We start from the raw sequence: 19162 nt of genomic DNA, 5'->3' as shown, positions 1-19162 counted from the left end.
GCTAGTGTCAAGAAGTTGGCAAAAGCTATTCCAGATGTGTTGTGCAATGACGGGTAAGCCACGCTAATTTACAATCAAAGTTATGTCCACAATTTTAGTGCTAACAAAGATTGCATGTAGTTCTATGCAGTCACTACGTAGATTCTTGGGCTCTTTATCAGGAACAGGGGAACAGGGCAGATGAACCTCATCTTGAGATTTGGTGGAATACGTTTGATGTACATGGCCTTTCCCTTACACACTAGGCCACATGCAGCTAGCACTGGTGGGGTTCCTTTATGGAACCAATGGGATGGTGAGCTTGTGGATGTTGCATTCCTTCTGGCAACCGAGTTTCTTTTGGTTGATGGCATGGTTGTGGCAACATGTCGTGCAGAACATCTGTCCATTATCACTTTGAAGGCAAAGGGAGCTTGTTTCCAGTTGTTGAGGATATTGTACATACGGCTGTCGGAGTCTACTTGCACGAATGTTCATGACTATTTAGAGGGGGTATGTTATTGTTTGTTTTGATAATGAATAGTAACTTCGATGTTTGCATTTCAAAATAATAATGTTTTACTGTTATTCGTAGGTTGGTACTTTGTTGCTGGTCATTTTTTAACCCCCTAGAACCAGTGGGTGTTGGCTTCCGAGGTATGATCGAGCGGATGGAGAGATTGCAGCAAATGTACGTGGCTTCTCTGCAGATGACGACATGTTGTGGGAGAAGCTACCAGGTTCAGATTCCACACAGTGGACGCTTGATCGTATGGGCAGGCCTTATCGTAGAGGTGTTGAGAGGAGTCCAGCGTTTGCAAGGTGGTAGAAACTTTTTGGAAGTTTTTCTTCATGTTCCTATAAAATTATAGGTATAACAAATCTAAAGATTACTTTTTTTGTTGTAGATGGCTACTAGGTACCTTCACAAACATGGGAGATGCTGTGTTGGATTGTTTTGCAGGAGTGGGGACATTGGCAGCACAATGTTTACTAGTGCGCAGGCATTGCATCAGTTGTGAGAAGGATTGGGCAGTTTTCAGTGCTTGTCTAGAGCCAGCTCAGTGCCTACCTTCCGATTTAGGCTCGGCATTGATGTTTCATAGGAGTGTCAGAGCTCAGGTAACTGCGCAACCGAAGCAGGTGACAGAGTAGCTTCATCCGCTGGAGCCACCTTTCCCAACACCACTCAGCAGTCAGGGCGGGGCAGTTAGCAGCACCGTATCCCACTTTCACGACCCCAGTTCTGGCATGGCGTGCAACTGGACCGTCTCCTAGTGCATTCATTGTCAGAGCTCAGGTAACTGCGCAACCGAAGCAGTTAGGCTCGACATTGATGTTTCATAGGAGTGTCAGAGCTCAGGTAACTGCGCAACCAAAGCAGGTGACAGAGAAGCTTCATCCGTTGGAGCCACTCATTCATTTAGGCTCGACATTGATGTTTCATAGGAGTGTCAGAGCTCAAGTAACTGCGCAACCGAAGCAGGTGACAGAGTAGCTCGACATTGATGTTTCATAGGAGTGTCAAAGCTCAGGTAATTGCGCAACCGAAGCAGGTGACAGAGTAGCTTCATCCGCTGGAGCCACCTTTCCCAACACCACTCAGCAGTCAGGGCGGGGCAGTTAGCAGCACCGTATCCCACTTTCACGACCCCATTTCTGGCATGGCGTGCAACTGGACCGTCTCCTAGTGCATTCATTGTCCCACATCTGAGGCCCCGGCCCGGAGTTTATCCATTGCCTCTTTCACTACCTACAGCCCCCCCCCCACATATAGTTCGTACCCTCTACCATTTGGAGGAGTTCCCCCACCATTTGGTGCACTGCCCCCGTTGGCATGACCTTTGTTTCCTCCCAGAGAATATAGCTCCCCACCGCCCTTCTTTCATCCAACTCACCCATGATGTATCCCCCCCCATATGTATTTACTTTTGATGCAATGGAACACATAGATTTGGGGTTTGCTATATGAAATAGGCCATAATTGTGTGTAAGGAACTTCTGTTTGTCTTATTAATAGTGTATTGAATGCATCCATGGTGTTTTTTGTTTGAATGTAAGTTGGTCGTGAAACGACAATCAAATTTTAGTTGAAGAGAGAGAGAGAGAGAGAGAGAGAGAGAGAGAGAGAGAGAGAGAGAGAGAGAGAGAGAGAGAGAGAGAGAGAGAGAGAGAGAGAGATGGGTAGATTATCCCTTCTTTTGGGAATCCGCTCGCCCGATTCTTAAAAAGCGCTCGCTAGAAATTGCTCGCCCAAAAATTGCGCCCTCAATCTTGAGCTTGCTTAACATTCTGTCGAGCAACTCAAAGTATATCAAAATGGCCTTGGAGAAAATCCTTCGCTTGTTGTATCTTCTCCGTAGCCAACCCCACTGTAACGGGTGATCTAGGTTAAAAACCATATAAAAGCATAAATGGACTAAACCCTGTAGTCACATGCTTTGAACTATTATAAGCAAATTCTAATATAGTCAAGTAGTCTTTCCAATTGGTTTTCTTCTTGCTAACATACGCTTGTAGCTTATCCCCTAGCAATTGATTAACTCTTTCGGTTTGACCATCTGTTTCTCAAGTAGTCTTCCCAATTGGTTTTCTTCTTGCTAACATACGCTCAGAACATATCCCCTAGCAATTGATTAAAGTACGAGGAGGTCACCTTCTACCACCCTAACACACATACATGGAAAAATTAAACACAAGGAGATTTCTAGTCGGGGGCTCAAGGGAAAGGCCTCGTTAATCTTCACAGTGTTTTGGATGTATGTCAAATCCCCTTGAAGGATATGGCATTGCCTTCTGAAATGTCGTCACTTGAAATGCATTGATTGCGGGATATGCCCAACAAGGGCTGGGCCACGTAGTTCTGGCTCATTGGTTTTAGGATGCAAAGCGAGGGCACTTCTCGCACTACATAGGAGTCAAATACTTCTATGATGTAGAGCATAAAGTTAGCTCTGCTTCTCTTTAAGTTTAATCTATATCCTGCATCTTTTCTATTTGTCTTAACGTGTGTTTTGTGTCTGACAGGGAGGACATATATTCACAACAGTGGACGTTTCAATCGCACAAGCGTGACTTCAACTCGACAACACTACAAGGTTCGTTATCTGTATCAAGTACCCCACGACTATGTGTTTGCTTGGTGCAACACATAAACACTATGGGGCAGGGCACGGCTTCCATTTCTTATAATTTTGGACAGACCACAATGCAAACTCTCCACCATACTCTTGTATGGCACCTCTGCATGACGTGCACTATATACTTTGCAGTTTCAGTTTGTGATGTTTCATTGCAAGACGATATGTTTAACTATTCACATTGCTTTTCTGTAGCTTGACTCAAACATTGTTCGGCGGCTTGCAAAATTGGATGACATTCATACACGATTATCAGTTCGATAGTGTAGTTCATTTTTTATAGTCTGTTAATTGACTATGCTTGATTGAGAATAAGATGGTTGTCTCAAAGATGGTTCCACAATTTAGAGACTAAATGGTCGATATTACTAGGTTGAATGATGAAATTTGCAAATAACTAACAAAGTAGGTTAAGTTGCAACCCTTTTGCTCGATTCAATTACCCTCTTTAGTAGCTCTTTGTCGTATATGGAGCACTCTGGGACACAACTTGCTTCTTCCCAATGCTCATCAAGTCCCAAGCTGAGCTATTATTGGTGCCTATCAATAGGCTCTACTCATTTTCTTGTGTCACCACAACAAAACCCAAGGCAACAACAATCACAACCAACTAACCAAGTAACCAGTTGTGCTCCAAAATTTGTCAGATTATGTATGACAAAGGCCCACCAAGCATGACTAGTTCTTTACAAGTGGTGGCCAAAGCTCATCAGGCAAGTATAAACATCATTACATTACTAGCTCATACTTCACACAAGTTGCAACCTCTAGAGGTTAGTGTCTTTAAGTCTTTGAAAGTGAATTTTCATAGTGAGGGATATTTGGCAACAACAGAGAGCAGCAAGACAAGCTACAAAAAGTGAACTAGCATCAATTGTTGCTAAAGCAATAGAATCTTCCTTCACAGAGACAAATATTAAATCAGGTTTCGAGCGACGACGGGGATATGGCCATTGGATGCAACGGAGATCCAGTTTGAGGAAATTCCATGCAACCATATAAACCTGGTAGAAGACACTATAATTAAATTGCAAACAAAGGATACAAATACCCCCATCGAAGAAAACTCATCCCAAGTGGCATGTACACCAATGCATGTAACAATAGAAGACGGAGCAATTCAAGCTTTGAACATCTTGGCCACTCAACCAAGGGAGACTAATGAAGACATAGAGCAAGGCATCAGCTTTACTCAACTGCTAGGCGTCAATATCAACTCAACTTTTGAGGAAGTGTTGGAAGCAGGTGTGTTCCTGGCTCAAGATACAGAAATCAAGAATCATAACCTTCATTTCCAAAGCAGTCAAACAATTGGACCTCAAACCATGATTGACATATCATATTCAAGGGGTAGCCTTTATTCACATCAGATGCAATAGCAAACATTTGCACATGAGAATGCTAGCAAACAGGCTAACCAATCAAATGCAGTGCGCACCCTCCCAAGAAAGGACCCAGCGCCAGAGCATACGACAAACACTTGCTGATGAAGATACAAACCCAAATACATCTAATCAATCACACCAGGGAAATGAACAACAATGCATTATTTATGTTTTACGGGTCCCAACCACAGAGGTATGCGTAAGGCAAGTGAATAGAGAACTTTTTGTGGACTACACAAACAGCCTTATCTTAACCTATACTCAATACATGGATGGTATGCAAGCTTTGAGTGCAAAGAAGAAAGAAATATCCAAGGCAAAGGCAGACAAGAAAGAGAGAAAAAAAGTGCAGGTAATGGCAGAAAAGGAGGCTGCGAGAAAGCACAGATTGGATGCACAACAAGCAAAGGAGTCAAGAAAAAATTGGGAAGCACAACAACAAGCTTCTGAGACTCAGTTGCGATCGCTACTCTGGGAAGGTGGCTCCCCCCAAGGCCTATTCTTGTGGACACTACATATAGACCAACCCTACCATGCATATGCAAGGCAACAGAGGTTGGCAAAGATACGGCCATTATGCAATTGCAACACACTACCTTGACACCAAGTAAGTTATACTCTTTTTGTTATCTTATGCGACAATGGGATTTATATATATTATGTAGTACTGAACCTAGCCAAACCTAACCATTTTTGAGATTAGCTAGGGCAAAGAAAGGCCTTGGAGCATGATTCATTTCAGTTCTAGGATAACATTTTTGAGGTGATTTTGAAATAGTTCGGAGCTTCATTAGAGCTCCATATCCTTAATAGTATTAGGCACATGGTGAAAGTTCATCTCTATTGTATCCAATGTATTGATCATTAAGTTTTTCCCAATACAATTACACAAAGTATTGATCTCCGACTTTCATTTACATATTTACTTGATAGCCTAACAAGTTTATTCTGTCTTTTTCGATCACGAAATCTTTGGAGCACAACTCTAAATTACCATTACTTAGAGAATCTATTGTTTGTTTAGTCAGTCGAAAGTTTTAGCATACCATTTGGAAAAGCTCATCTTGGTCTTGGTAGACTTTCTAAATAACAGTTATTCATAACAGTGAATGACTTTCAACAGATAAGGTCATCTATTAACATATGCAAAATGACTTACAAAAGCTTTGCACTTACGTCATTTTCATTCCAAGCTCTGATGCTTGGATGTGGTTGACTATTCACAGCTGTAAAATGACTTATATGTTCTTATGTTTTACAATTTTTCAATATAGCTTTGAAGAGATATGTTGACTATTCAAAGATGGAACTTTTTCATTCCAAGCTCTGAAGCTAGGAGATATCTGACTGTATTCACATATGAGAAGCTTTGCATTTTCATAACGTGCCTTCCTTTATATGTTTTACAATTTTTCATTTCTAGCTCTGAAGAAATATGGTGAACGATTCACAAGTGAGAAATGAACCTATGTCTAATAATAAAAAGGTCACAGACAGCTGCGTTCGGTTCAATACCTCACCCCCTTTTTGTGTGTATCCATATATTACTTCTCACAATCGACCACCTCCCTTCGTTATGCAGACCAAAACATGACCAAAAAATAAATCAAAGGAATCGACCTAAGATGTGGTTTACCAGTCTATTCAAGGATTTCCATAGCCATTATTAGCTAGAACAAAAGGACAATCAGACTTAGCATTAAGATGATTGCTGAGTGAGGTTTGGAAAGCTCACCTTACTCCCATTACTAGATAAAACAATAGGACGAATCAAACTTTTTAGCAAGATGATATATGAGTGAGCTTGTAAAGCTCACGTGCAAATAAAAACCAACATCCACCCACTCTTCAGGACTTGACAAAATTGCCTGCAAGCAAAATTTAATATAGGCAATGTTAGCAACACAGCATCTTAGGCCAAGCTATGGAAACAAAGCCACAACATAGTATGGATAGCAAGCATGCTTGGATGACTGTAGGCACTCACCAGCTGATGAGCTCCTCAGACCTTCCCATTCACAAAAGTAAACGGCTAAGGGACAGTGAGAATCCAGAGGGAAAAGGCTGGAGGTGACGACTGCACACCACTCACAGGTGACGAATGGAAACCACAAAAGCATGGAGCCAAGTTTGCAGGGAGCTCATCATCATAGTGTGTTGATGCAGATCTGGTTGAATGTCTGGAGCAAGGGTAGTTGGTGCAAAGAACGTGAGCCTAGTGGCGCTGTCGACATTCGCTATTGCATGTAATTGGGCATCTTGGAGGTGCTTCATCTGAAATTAAGGCACCTAAAGCAAAGCAAGAGCTGCTGCACCAACTAGCTATTGCACTACCGAGATGGGCTGTTGTTGCGCCAACAAGATGGGCTACCATCTCGCAAAGGCCTGCAGTGGCTCCCGGAAGCTATTTATGGAGTGTCCTGAAGTGGTCTGAGATGGGATGTTGTTGCGCCAGATGGGCTACCATCATGCATAAGCTTGAAGTGGCTCCCGAAAGCTATTGCACGGAGTGGCCCATCGGGTGTTAATGAAGGGGGAATGAAGGGGGGAGGCCATGAATTGAGCACAAAGTCCTGGCAGAGAAGTGATGAGGACCAAGGGAATTATCAGGCAACGATACATGCGTGCCCACAGTGGGGGGGATGAAAGAGGATTACCATAGCGTTAGGTGGTGGGTGAGCTAAATAGAGGGGAAAGTTAGCTGAAGCACATGAGCCGAACCATTGGTGCAGATGAGTCGACACAGCACTAAGGGAAATGGAGCTCCACATGCTCACTCTTTACTGGCTCACTTGAGGACCTTTGGTGGCGCATGACTCATAACTGCTCATCTTTAATTTGAGTAGTTACCATCACCTAACCTGAAGAAAAGTGGACACGTCCAAGGGGGACGATGGTACCGCCTTTAACCCCCATTTTTTTTACAAAGTGATTCTTGTTTTACCTATTTGACCCACCTCCCTTAAGTAAAACCAATGTCCCCTAAGTTCCTCATGTGCAGAAAGACCTAGCGCTTCTAATGAATACCTTAAATGCCAGAAATGTGCATTTTTACTTAGTGAGCCAAAGGCTTATTTTCTAGTATCTGAACGCAGAAGCCACCAGGTGGCATTATATTTATTTTTTTTAAACATCGCTGCCATGAAAAGCTCTAAATAAAAAAGTCTCCAGTACGTGAAAAGCTAGTATGCCGACTCTCTCTCTCTCTCTCTCTCTCTCTCTCTCTCTCTCTCTCTCTCTCTCTCTCTCTCTCTCTCTCTCTCTCTCTCTCTCTCTCTCTCTCTCTCTCTCTCTCTCTCTCTCTCTCTCTCGCAAAGAGTTACAAAGACAAACCTGCAAACAAAGGTCGGAGCTACTTGGAACTTGCGAACTCCAGATCGAACTGATTCTGAGAGCAATTGAGCAACGCAAAGTGCTTTTTTTTAAATTCACTTGGTGGAATCGGCCTTCTTTTGTAGTGAAGCTTAAATACCTAACTATAAGCCTACTTACGCCTTCCCCGCGTAGCGATCATAGCAGCTTTGTGTGCAACAAAACCCAGTGGCTAGCTGAACAGTATGTCCAGCTTCTACTACCATACTGAGCTTGTTTTTGCAGGCGCAACTAGTTATGGCCAGCATTATGCTGCTCCAACTATAGCTCATGCAGATTCAACAACCCTCTGCCCTCGACCATCCTTTGATGTTCATGGAAATGATATATTGCACCAGGTCCCCATGCCTAATTCTCAAGATTCACACCAATTCTTTTTTGTGATGTTTGTCCGTGCAAGCAGCAAGCTGGGAAGAACTGGAAAGGAATACCGGAGACCTTTCAAACCTGGTTATATTTTGGAGATCATCCAGATAGAGGGTACTTTGGATGCTTGCCAACGTGATGAGCACTCTCAAAGATTAAATATTTCGTGCGATCAATCCATGGCAGTGGTCTGTTCTAGTGCTACTGAAATAGAAGATATCAAATTTCAACCGATGATCAATTGATCTAATCTAGAGTCGAATCACCAAAACTCATTGCCTTCACAGACCCGTTCAACACATTTTTGTTGATGTGTTTAGGTTGTTGGCGATGTAGACGGTAGAGGTTGAATAAATGGAAAGAGTAATCGTCAAAGTGGACATGGGGGCAGAAAAGCTTAGCAGGATTGATCACACCGAAGCTTATGATGGTTAGTTGCTTGCACTTTTAGCAGAGAGTGTGAGGGGATTAGTGGTAGACAGCTCAATGTCGAGGGAAAGGCATTGGTGAATGATATCGAGTGGAACGCCACCCGTACCAATGCCCATGAGCGTCACGTAATAGTAGTTCAACAGATGCGTGTTTGGATTATTGACGAGGAGACTAAATATAGTGCCCTCCGCTATGGGGATGCCGACCTCAAGATGCCCATTATCATGTGTAGTTAGGAAGCATGATACATAACTCAGGTTAGCCAGCAAGGAGGCAAGAGGGCATAATTGATGACCGAAGCAACTTACAACACACACACACACACACACACACACACACAAGGTAATATTGATCAGAGAACATAGAACATAAAGTTACATCTGCATTGTTTTGTGTATGGCAAGGAGGACATATATTCACAACACTGCACGTTCCAATTACACAAGCGCAACTCCAACTCGACAACACTGTAAGGTTCGTTATTTGCATCCAATTTCCATGCGCATGCGTTTGCTTGGTGCAACACATAAATGCTATGGGGCAGGGCACGTATTTTGTTTCTTATAATTTTTGGAGAGACCACAATGCCAACTCTCCACCATACTTTTGTATTGCACCTTTGTATGACGTGCACTATATACTTTGCACTTTTAGTCTGTGATGTTTCATTGCACAATGATATGTTTAACTATTCACATTGTTTTTGTAGCTTGACTCAAATATCGGCCTGTTGATTGGACAATCGAAAAGCATCAATACAACATTGCAGGTCAGCAAAACACCTCATTTATTGTTGCATTTCATTCATGCTTTATCTATTTGCTTGTTTTAGAATTTTTCGCATTACTTACTACGATTTATTTGGATCTCGTTTTTAAAACTATACGCTCGATGCCGATCAACATCTGCACATGTTAGTTACACATGCTATTCTTCACATACGGTTGCTAGCCAATGCATGTGATGTATTACCATAGTGAATACATAAGTAGTGAATGCATGTGGTGTATTGCAATAATGAATTCACCTTGTGCATTATTAGTTTAGCTCTAAATAATTGATACCATACTAGGTGTCTAAGTAATTGATTCCAAATTATATATGTCCTTGTTTCTCTCGTACTAGGTATCAATTTGAAGTTCTCAAGACCTAGAAGATTACAGTTCAATCGTTAATAAGCTAGGGAGCAAAGTGCAGCCAATTTGAAACTAGCTTATCGTCCATATGCTAGGTCATGGTTTGTAATTACTGCATTGTATAAAGATTCGAGCATGCAATGTGATATCTTTGCTCACAATCTGGAAATATGTCCCTCTTGCACAGCGGCATACCTCACATATATAGTGATTTACGAGGTCGACAGAAAAATGAAATAGACACTCTTGTTGCCCTCGCTTCTGTATTATTGTTGGGCGCTTTGCCATTGTACCGGCGGCAGCAACAAGACTTAACAACATTGCATCTATAGTCTATTATCGGTTCAAGATACCAACCACGAATCAACACTATCGCTGTCTATTCATGAGACCGATGAGCAATATTTGAACGTAAAAGAGGCAGATATTATAATTATAGACAAACGACTTTTGACCTTATCGAAAGACAAATTGTGAACGTAACAAGTAGTACATTGACAGATCCCTTCAACAACAAATGTGTTCTCTTGCTCGGTGATCTTGCCCAACTACCCCCAGTTTGTAGTCACACACATGAGCTTTGTAACACATGCCATATCACAAGCTCGGTCCACTGGCTACATGCAACTTTGTACAAGATGTCATGCTATATAAGACATGCAATGAACACTGAATTGCTTCATTTCTTGACCATTATTCGTAAAGGAAAACCAGCCGTGGATGAGATCAATTGTAGCTTGGGTGCATGTATTATAGATGAAGCGCATGTGCATGACTACACCAACAACTCTACTACGATAATCTATAGTTATAGGTCAGACGTCCAACACTATAACAACCTTGACTTGAATAAGTTGTACAATCAAACTGACATTACAAAAATTGAAATGAAGACGAACGCGGGTAACATAAATGTCCTTCATTAGTGAGTCCTAGACTCTAAGTTCAATAAGCTAGATTCAATCGTAATTGGCGTGCCAAATTAGTCATTCTCTTGTTCCCTTCAGTTCTAGTATGTCCTACACATTCCGAAAAAGAAATGGAAAGGAGAATCTAAGCAAATTCTCTCGCTCCCTCTCTCTCTTGTTGGAAAATGGAAGAGAGAATTGCACTTCGCTCGATTTGAGAACTCAGCCTCCAAAGGTATGAAGAAGCGAGTGCAGGGAGACCTTGCACATATATTCTCTCTCTCATTCTCTCTTTCCTTTAGGGTAATCTCTCTCTTTATTTTCTCTCTCTCCCAATTGCTTGCATGTGTAATCTTCGTGTAGTGTAATCTCTCTCCCCCTCTCGCGTGCATGCGCAGGAAGCCATTGGGACTCTCTCTCTCTCTCTCTCTCTCTCTCTCTCTCTCTCTCTCTCTCTCTCTCTCAAGCACAAGAGAGGTAGGACTCTGCGTTTGTTTCTGATTCCCGATTTGGGCTTGGAAGAAATCGGTGTTGATTAGCGATTCTACCGATTTTGGGCAACCTTTGGCTCTTCATCATGCTCGATCCAGTAAGGAATCGCAATATCCTGTGTCTGTTTTGCAGAAAAAGAGGAGGGGCGCAGGGTGAGCAAGGCCACCAAGGCATACCGTGAGGGAGGAGGGGACACAGGTTTTTTTGCTTTTTGGGGGTTGGGGGGGGGATATTCTATACTAGTAGAGTTTAATTTATATCGTACCAGTATGTACGTACCAGTTCTAGATGCTAAATGTCAATTTACATATGACCTGCAGGCTGCAACCCCTTGTTCATCTTAGGTTCATCTTAATTTATATCGTACCAGTATGTACGTACCAGTTCTAGATGTTAAATGTCAATTTACATATGTCAATTTACATATGACCGGCAGGCTGCAACCCCTTGTTCATCTTAGGTCCTACTTAAAAATTTAAAAAAATATATTCCTCTCTCCGTGACCTCTGCAATGGGATGCAGTGGCTTCCCTCAGTGGCTTCCCTCCGATGTCCCTCCGATGCATTGTAGCTGCTATCTGAGCGTCTGCAGAAGCTTTCCCCGTCATTGGCACGCAACCTCTGAGAGGACATCGCCTCAGATTCCTGCGATTAACGATTTTTTTAAAATCGTTGGCACATACTAGCGAACTGGCTTTTCTCTTGATAACCCATAGCCCGCTACGTATGCGCGAGCCCTCCAACACAGCAGCCCTTTTGCCAAAAGTTGGCCCGTGGAAAGAGCAGAGGAGAGGGGTGCTGGGACGATGGTAAGAACCTCTGTTTTCGTGCGGTGCATGGGCGCCCACACACACACACACACCCCACAAAATCGATTAGTGTTCACAGAGCAGCACCAAGAAAGCAGCAATATCCGTTACACAAGCAAACATGGAGATGAAGAGAGTGAGTGTTTCTTTGGTGAGCTTACTTAAAGACTGTGCTAAGAAGAAGGATTTGTACCAAGGCACTAGGATACATGCTTATATTCGCGATAGTGGGTTACTTGGCAAGAACACACACTTGGGCAACACGTTAGTCAGTATGTTTATCAAGTGCGGTGCACTTATCAGAGCGCAACAAGTCATTGATGAGCTTCTCGTCCGGAACGTTGTCTCTTGGAACTTACTGATTGCAGGATATGCCCAACAGGGGCTGGGCCAGGAAGCTCTCGGCTGTTTTCAGCGGATGCGAAGCGAAGGTGCCTCTCCAGATGCAATCACCTACTCTTGTGCTTTGAAGGCATGTGGCACTATGCAAGATGCTAAGATGGGCCGAAAAATTCACGATGATATTGCTAGTCAGGGGCTGTTGAAAGAAAATGTCATGCTTGGCAATGCCTTGATCGACATGTATGCCAAATGTGGTGTACTTGAGAAAGCACAAAAAGTGCTTGAGGAGCTTCCTGTCCGTAACGTTGTCTCTTGGAGTGCATTGATTGCGGGATATGCCCAACAGGGCCAGGGCCAGGAAGCTCTGAGCTGTTTCCAGCAGATGCAAAGAGAGGGAATCTCTCCAAATGCAATCACCTACACTTGCATCTTGAAGGCATGTGGCATTATGCAAAACACTGATACGGGCATGAGAATTCACGATGATATTTTTAGACAGGGGCTGTTGAAAAAAGATGTCCTGCTTGGCAATGCCTTGATTGACATGTATGCCAAATGCGGTGTACTTCAGAAAGCACAAAAAGTGCTTGAGGAGCTTCCTGTCCGGAACATTGTCTCTTGGAATACACTGATTGCAGGATATGCCCAGCATGGACAGGGCCAGCAAGCCCTGGACTGTTTTCAGCGGCTGCGAAGCACAGGTGCCCTTCCAAATGCAATCACCTACGCGTGCATCTTGAAGGCATGCGGCATTACACGAGACGCTGATATGGGCAAAATTATTCACGATGATATTGTTAGGCAGGGGTTGTTGAAAAAAAGTATCGTGCTTGGGAATGCCTTGGTCGACATGTATGGCAAATGTGGTGTACTTCAGAAAGCACTAAAAGTGCTTGAGGAGCTTCCTGTTCGGAATGTTGTCTCTTGGAGTGCACTGATTGCGGGATATACTCAACAGGGGCAGGGGCAGGAAGCTCTGGGCTGTTTTCAGCAGATGCGAAGCGAGGGCATCTTTCCAGATGCAATCACCTACGCTTGCATCTTGAAGGCATGTGGCATTACACAAGACGCTGATATGGGCAAGAGAATTCATGATGATATTGTTCGTCAGAGGCTGTTGAAAAAAAATGTTGTGCTTGGCACTGCCTTGGTCGACATGTATGCCAAATGCGGTGTTCTTCAGATAGCACAGAAAGTGCTTGACGAACTTCCTGTACGGGATGTCGTGTGTTGGAGTGCATTGATTACGGGATATGCCCAACAGGGGCAGGGGCAGGAAGCTCTGGGCTGTTTTCAGCGGATGCAAAGAGAGGGCATCTCTCCAAATGCAATCACCTACACTTGCGTCTTGAAGGCATGTGGCATTACACAAGACACTGATATGGGCAAAAGAATTCATGATGATATTTTTAGTCAGAGGCTGTTAAAAAAAGATGTTGTGCTTGGCAATGCCTTGGTCGACATGTATGCCAAATGTGGTGTACTTCAGAAAGCACAAGAAGTGCTTGACGAGCTTCCAGTCCGGGATGTCGTCTCTTGGAGTTCACTGATTGCAGGGTATGCCCAACAGGGGCATGGGCAGGAAGTTCTGGGTTGTTTTCAGCAGATGCAACGAGAGGGCATCTCTCCAAACGCAAGCATCTACACTTGCATCTTGAAGGCATGTGGTATTACACAAGACGCTGATTTGGGCAGAAGAATTCATGATGATATTTTTAGTCAGGGGTTGTTGAAAAAAGACGTGGTGCTTGGGAGTGCCTTGGTCGACATGTATGCTAGATGTGGTGTACTTCAGAAAGCACAAAAAGTTATTGAGGAGCTCCCTGTCCGGAGTGTCAACTCTTGGAACGCACTGATTGCAGGATACGCAGAACAGGGGCAGGGCCAGGAAGCTCTGGGCTGTTTTCAGCAGATGCAAAGTGAGGGTGTCTCTCCAGATGAAATCAGCTATGCGGTGGTCTTGAAGGCTATGCTTACATCTTGAAAGCCATGCATTATGCAAGACGCAGACATGGGCAAAACAAAATGACAACGAGTTTCTAGTCAGTAGTTGTTGACAGTGCTTGGCAATGCAAAAAGCAGAATTTCGGCATGTTTTGATATTAAAAGAGAGAGGGTAGATTGCAGAGCAAAAAGAAGTGGAGAGGGAAGTAGCTTGCACAACACGTGCCATATCTGCTTCTCCTCTATGAGTAGATTTGTGTCGATGCTGGCAGCATGGGCAAGGCCGCAAGGGACTATCAATTTTGAGAGAAGGTAGCCTAGTGCAGGGCTTCCATGTTTGACTTGCATGGAACCAATTACGGGGCTGGGCCCCATTTTTAGGCCTGTTCTTATCCCAGTAAAAAAGTGAGCTGGCGCATCAGAAGACAAACGCAGCTGTGTGGGAAGTTGGTTACCCAGCCCTGCGAGGAGCTCTACTGGTGGTTAGATCACGGAGTCAAGCCCTGTCGCCAATTCATACTATTCTTGGCCCAGCGTATGTATGCCTTTATGTGCTCCAAATAGTTGAACTGTGAGGCAAAATGTCGCCACCAGAAGATACCCCACTTGTTTTGCAGGTTGTCTGCCTCCTGAGCTCCCAGCTGCACTACTCCAAGCTCCGAATGACAAAGCAGAGCGAGCCATTGTTTAAGGGTCCCGGATTTCAATGACCTTAATATGGAAGATTTACCCTATTCTTTGAGCTAAAGGTGAAGGCAGCTTTTTTGCTGCTATACGAGGGCAATACATTTGGAGGGCGCGGACATCTCCTCATGGAAGCTTGCTAACTGAAAACCCTTCTTGCACACTTACTGCTCCAATGAATAGGAGTGTTAACTGAAGATGATCTCGTGGCAATAAAGCTGAAAAAACTGCATCTTGCTCAAAGCTCAGATGTTGCAGGCATCTTCCGAGTGCTTCCTGTGTAGTGCACGTGATCTCAACGCCCATGCAGCACAGCCATGTTGCAGATCAGGTGTGCTGCTGCCTGCCACCAGTTCCCAGCCGGTCCTGTTGCAGCTGCTTCCCCAGTTCCTCATCCTCGTCCCTCCTCTCCAAGTGTCTGCTGCAAGGGGTTTTCTACGGATTACTGAGCTCAATGTAGTGATCTTTAATGTGGGCGAAGGGTGGGTCACCACTCCCCTTCACGTCCATCCTTTGGGTGCTCCTCCCTTAGGTCCTGTAGCTCTTGCAATTTTGCAATGGAGGCCAAGTACTCTCCAAGTACTGTGTTTGAGAGGGATCTGGATGGCAAAGTGCAGGATGCATCAGCCTAAGGACGTTCATTGGACGGACAATTCTGTGTACTCCCTCTTGCTCTTCCAATTTTGATGTAGCAAAGCCAAAGTACAGGATGCATCAGCCTAAGACATTTATTGGACGGACGATTCTTTGCGCTCCCTCTTACCTTTGTAGCTGGCTTTGAGGACAGGTGGACACTGTTTCCTAGGCCTAAAAAGAGGAAGGTGATTGGCACCGCTAGATATACAAGCTGAAGCACAAGGCAGATGGTACCCTTGACAAGTACAAAGCTTAGGCTGGGTTCAGATGAGAGTGGCAGCAGCGCGCACACTTTTGATTGCCTTCGCCCTCCCAGGCTCCCAGTTCACAAGGAGCGGCGGCAGCATTACTAGGAAAAAAATCCTCCACAGAATGTTACAACCAATGGAAGCTCCCTAGCAGCACGAGCGATTGGTTGCAAACAAAGAGACCGTGTTCCACTGACACAGTCCGCATTTTGTGCTGAAAAGCGGGCGGTAGTCTGCAGGTTCTTTGTTTGGGGGCGGGGGGGGGGGGGAGTTTCACCCAATCTATTGGCGGTCGGGAGCATTGAGTTTATTATTATCCAATGGCTGTGAGCCACCTGCACTACCCCCTTCTCCTTGTTCCACTGCCTTGTCTGAACCAGCCTTAGTTGGTAGCTAAGGGCAGCTGACTTTGACAAGATCTTAGTTGGTATCCTAGGCAGAGAAACTCCAAATACTCTATTGGAGACCGAAGGAGCCAGTTTTTCTTCGTAGTCAGTCCACAGATAGGCAAGAGCAGCCAATTTTTAAACCGGTTAGGAGTGAGCAAATAAAAAAAAAGCCTTCTTTTCATGACCTTAACTACTATGGATAGGTGTTTTGAAGGGGTGTTTGTTAGTCTTGTGCAAAGGGAGAAGAAAACCAACCGGAGGGGAGAGCAGGGGTTCTATAAGGGGACAATGTAAGAGAGGATGGCATGGAGAAGGGATGCATGAGCCTTAGATTTGTTAAGGGTGCTTCTTGTAGAGGAAAGGAGCTAAGAATTTTAACGGTTTACAATCTAAAATAATCCAAACCAGCTTTTGTCCAGATAAATCTCTCTTTTTTTGTCCCGCTTGTGTGCACTCATACACGTACAGTCGTATACACGAACAAAAATATATCCAGATTAGGGCATGCACTCTTTTCAAACATCATGATATATGTTGTGCAACAAGATTAGCCATCAACCGAACAATGGTACATGCACACAAATTGTTCGCAACAAGCCAATTTCAACGCTTCGCAATTCATAATAATCCAATTTGACTTTGTCCTCTCGAAAAACAATGGATAAACAACATTGAAAGATTGCAATAACAAACCAATATAAACTAATACTACAATGGTTGAAAGTATACATCTTGAAAGAACATCTACAATAAGACAGATATAGAGCAAAACAAAACTGTACAATATACTCATATGCATTAACATTCTTATTGCTCTAGACTAGCTTACAATGAAAAAATATTGTTTTTCTCATTGCTAGTGTCATTGTTGTTCTCATTGTTGGCTCCATCGGCTTGTCCTTACGCAACAATGTATGCTATCCACATGTCTGTCCAAGCCTCCATATGTTGCTCCTACACACTCTTGTGGGGTACGATAACTATGTTTCCCCCAAAGCATGATTGCATTGTTGGCAGTACTGGCAACTTGCTCAATATTGAGTATTGGTTGGATGTGCATTTAAATCAAGTTGATACATGGCATTGAATAGGGACGTTGTTGCATCATTGACTACATGGATAGCCTCCGTATTGTTGCGTGCACTGTGTTGTGCATATAATATTCATTGCATACACAATGTTAAGAATGTAATTAGCATGCACAATGTTGATGGGGTCAACATCAGACGGTGGTGGACCACGTTACAGGCCATGTCCGTGTTGTGCGGGTGGCCCACCTTGATCATGTTGTTTGAGGTTTTCCCTCGGCATAGTAATTGTGAGAATTTGAGAAAACTGAAGGAGAAGCACGTGACAAAAAAACACAGAGAAACTTGCGAATGAATGAAAGTAGTGATCTTCTCGCAATTTATAAAGAACCCTTGGTGACATCACTCCCAAGACCATTCGCACCATGTCCTTTAAACGGTTTTTCAAATAAATTTAATATTTGAGAAAATTTCACTTGAAGGTAAAACTTCTTTCAATTAACTTGCCTTCAAACCAAATAATTAAACATCACAACAGGATCCTCATCAAAAATTAAAACATAGTAAGAACAACAAGTACCAAGTTTTGATGTGCCATTACATAGAGAATAAGTCCATATGAAGTAATCAATACAAATGAGTTTCAGGTTCCTAGTGGCCACGGTTCTTGTGGCGGTTGCACCACTAGGACACTTGCAGGTGGTGGCCCCATGGGTAGTGAGAAAAATAGTGGCCTATAGAGCGATTGGCTTGGTCAACCTGGAACTATAGGTGGTGGTCTACTCAAGAGTGGGGTTGACGGTACAGTTTGCTCTTGGTGACATGGCAAAATACGATGGAGTTGGTTGCGACTGTGCTGAACGTGATGTGTCGTCCACATGAAAAGTCGATCCTAGACCACTAGGAAGCCGCTACTACGGTTAAACATGTGCCATTAACAATTTGCGATCTTGGTCAATGCTGATACAATGTCATTGTAAACACTTGTACTCCATCGCCAAACTGCTGTATACAACAAGACAATCCAGATTTGTGTCGCCAACTTTCGTGAAGGTACCCAACAACCACCTATTTAGATGAGCACAAACATTGGTGGACATTGCAATGACAACTACCAAGTAAAGAAGTCCAATCCTCAACTTACCGAGCAAAGAACTCGCTCTTCTCTACTCGAGGCCGAAATGGTGCTTCGAGGCCATCTAGCGTCCATGGCATCTCTCGGAGTGGCTCTCAGATCATGTGACTAACCATCACTGTCGACTGCCATATCTTCTCTCCGGCGATCATATTATGGAATAACTGGGAGCCCTTCAATTTTACTTGTGAACATGGCCAACGCCAGCATCCAACTTATAGCATGGCTAACATTTTAAACAAAAACACACCAATATCTACCATGAAACTCGTGGAGAAATGGTTAAGAACTTATTGGATTTGTAAAGTCATCTATAGTAGTGTATGTACGTGAAAACATCTAGAAGAAGATGGTACAAAGATGAAAGAATTGCACAAGTGTGTCCCGTCAGTGCGATGAGTGCGAAGTGGTCTGCTTGGCATGCCATGACTACTGTGCCATCTGGTGGTAAAAACTCTGCAGCTAGGATAAACACACCGACAATAAGCTCGCTAGAAAATACATTCCATCAGGGCATGCCACCAATGGCGACTTCAAGTTTGCAATGTGTGGGTAGGTCTGCCCACACAAGCCGCACACCTCTAAGCCATTGTTCAGGGTCCATTTTGCCAAAGTGTAAGAGAGACCCAACCAAATGGTGGATCACTTAGAGTCTCTTGCAATGTAAAACACAATGCATAAAAAGATTGATTTAGTACTCTATAACTTAAATAATTGAAATTAGATATCAAAGTGTCA

At 43.6% G+C, this 19162-nt stretch overlaps 1 protein-coding gene across 1 annotated transcript; it reads left to right on the top strand.

Moving 5' to 3' along the window:
- Positions 1 to 11701: 11701 nt before the first annotated feature.
- LOC147459293 (pentatricopeptide repeat-containing protein At2g39620-like) lies at positions 11702 to 16440 on the top strand. Its single transcript, XM_086510588.1, has one exon. The coding sequence runs from the start codon at positions 12140 to 12142 to the stop codon at positions 14342 to 14344; it is 2205 nt and encodes a 734-aa protein (XP_086366714.1). The 5' UTR covers positions 11702 to 12139; the 3' UTR covers positions 14345 to 16440.
- The last annotated feature ends 2722 nt before the right edge of the window (positions 16441 to 19162 follow it).

This window comes from Adiantum capillus-veneris, chromosome 4 (genome assembly GCF_014529385.1).
Source record: "Adiantum capillus-veneris isolate H3 chromosome 4, ASM1452938v2, whole genome shotgun sequence".
NCBI classification, from domain to species: Eukaryota; Viridiplantae; Streptophyta; class Polypodiopsida; order Polypodiales; family Pteridaceae; genus Adiantum; species Adiantum capillus-veneris.
This window is presented reverse-complemented; position numbering and strand designations above follow the sequence as displayed.

Bases quoted from the DNA above. Each gene is read 5' to 3' on its own strand.
- LOC147459293 (XM_086510588.1), top strand. From the start codon at position 12,140: ATGGAGATGAAGAGAGTGAGTGTTTCTTTGGTGAGCTTACTTAAAGAC.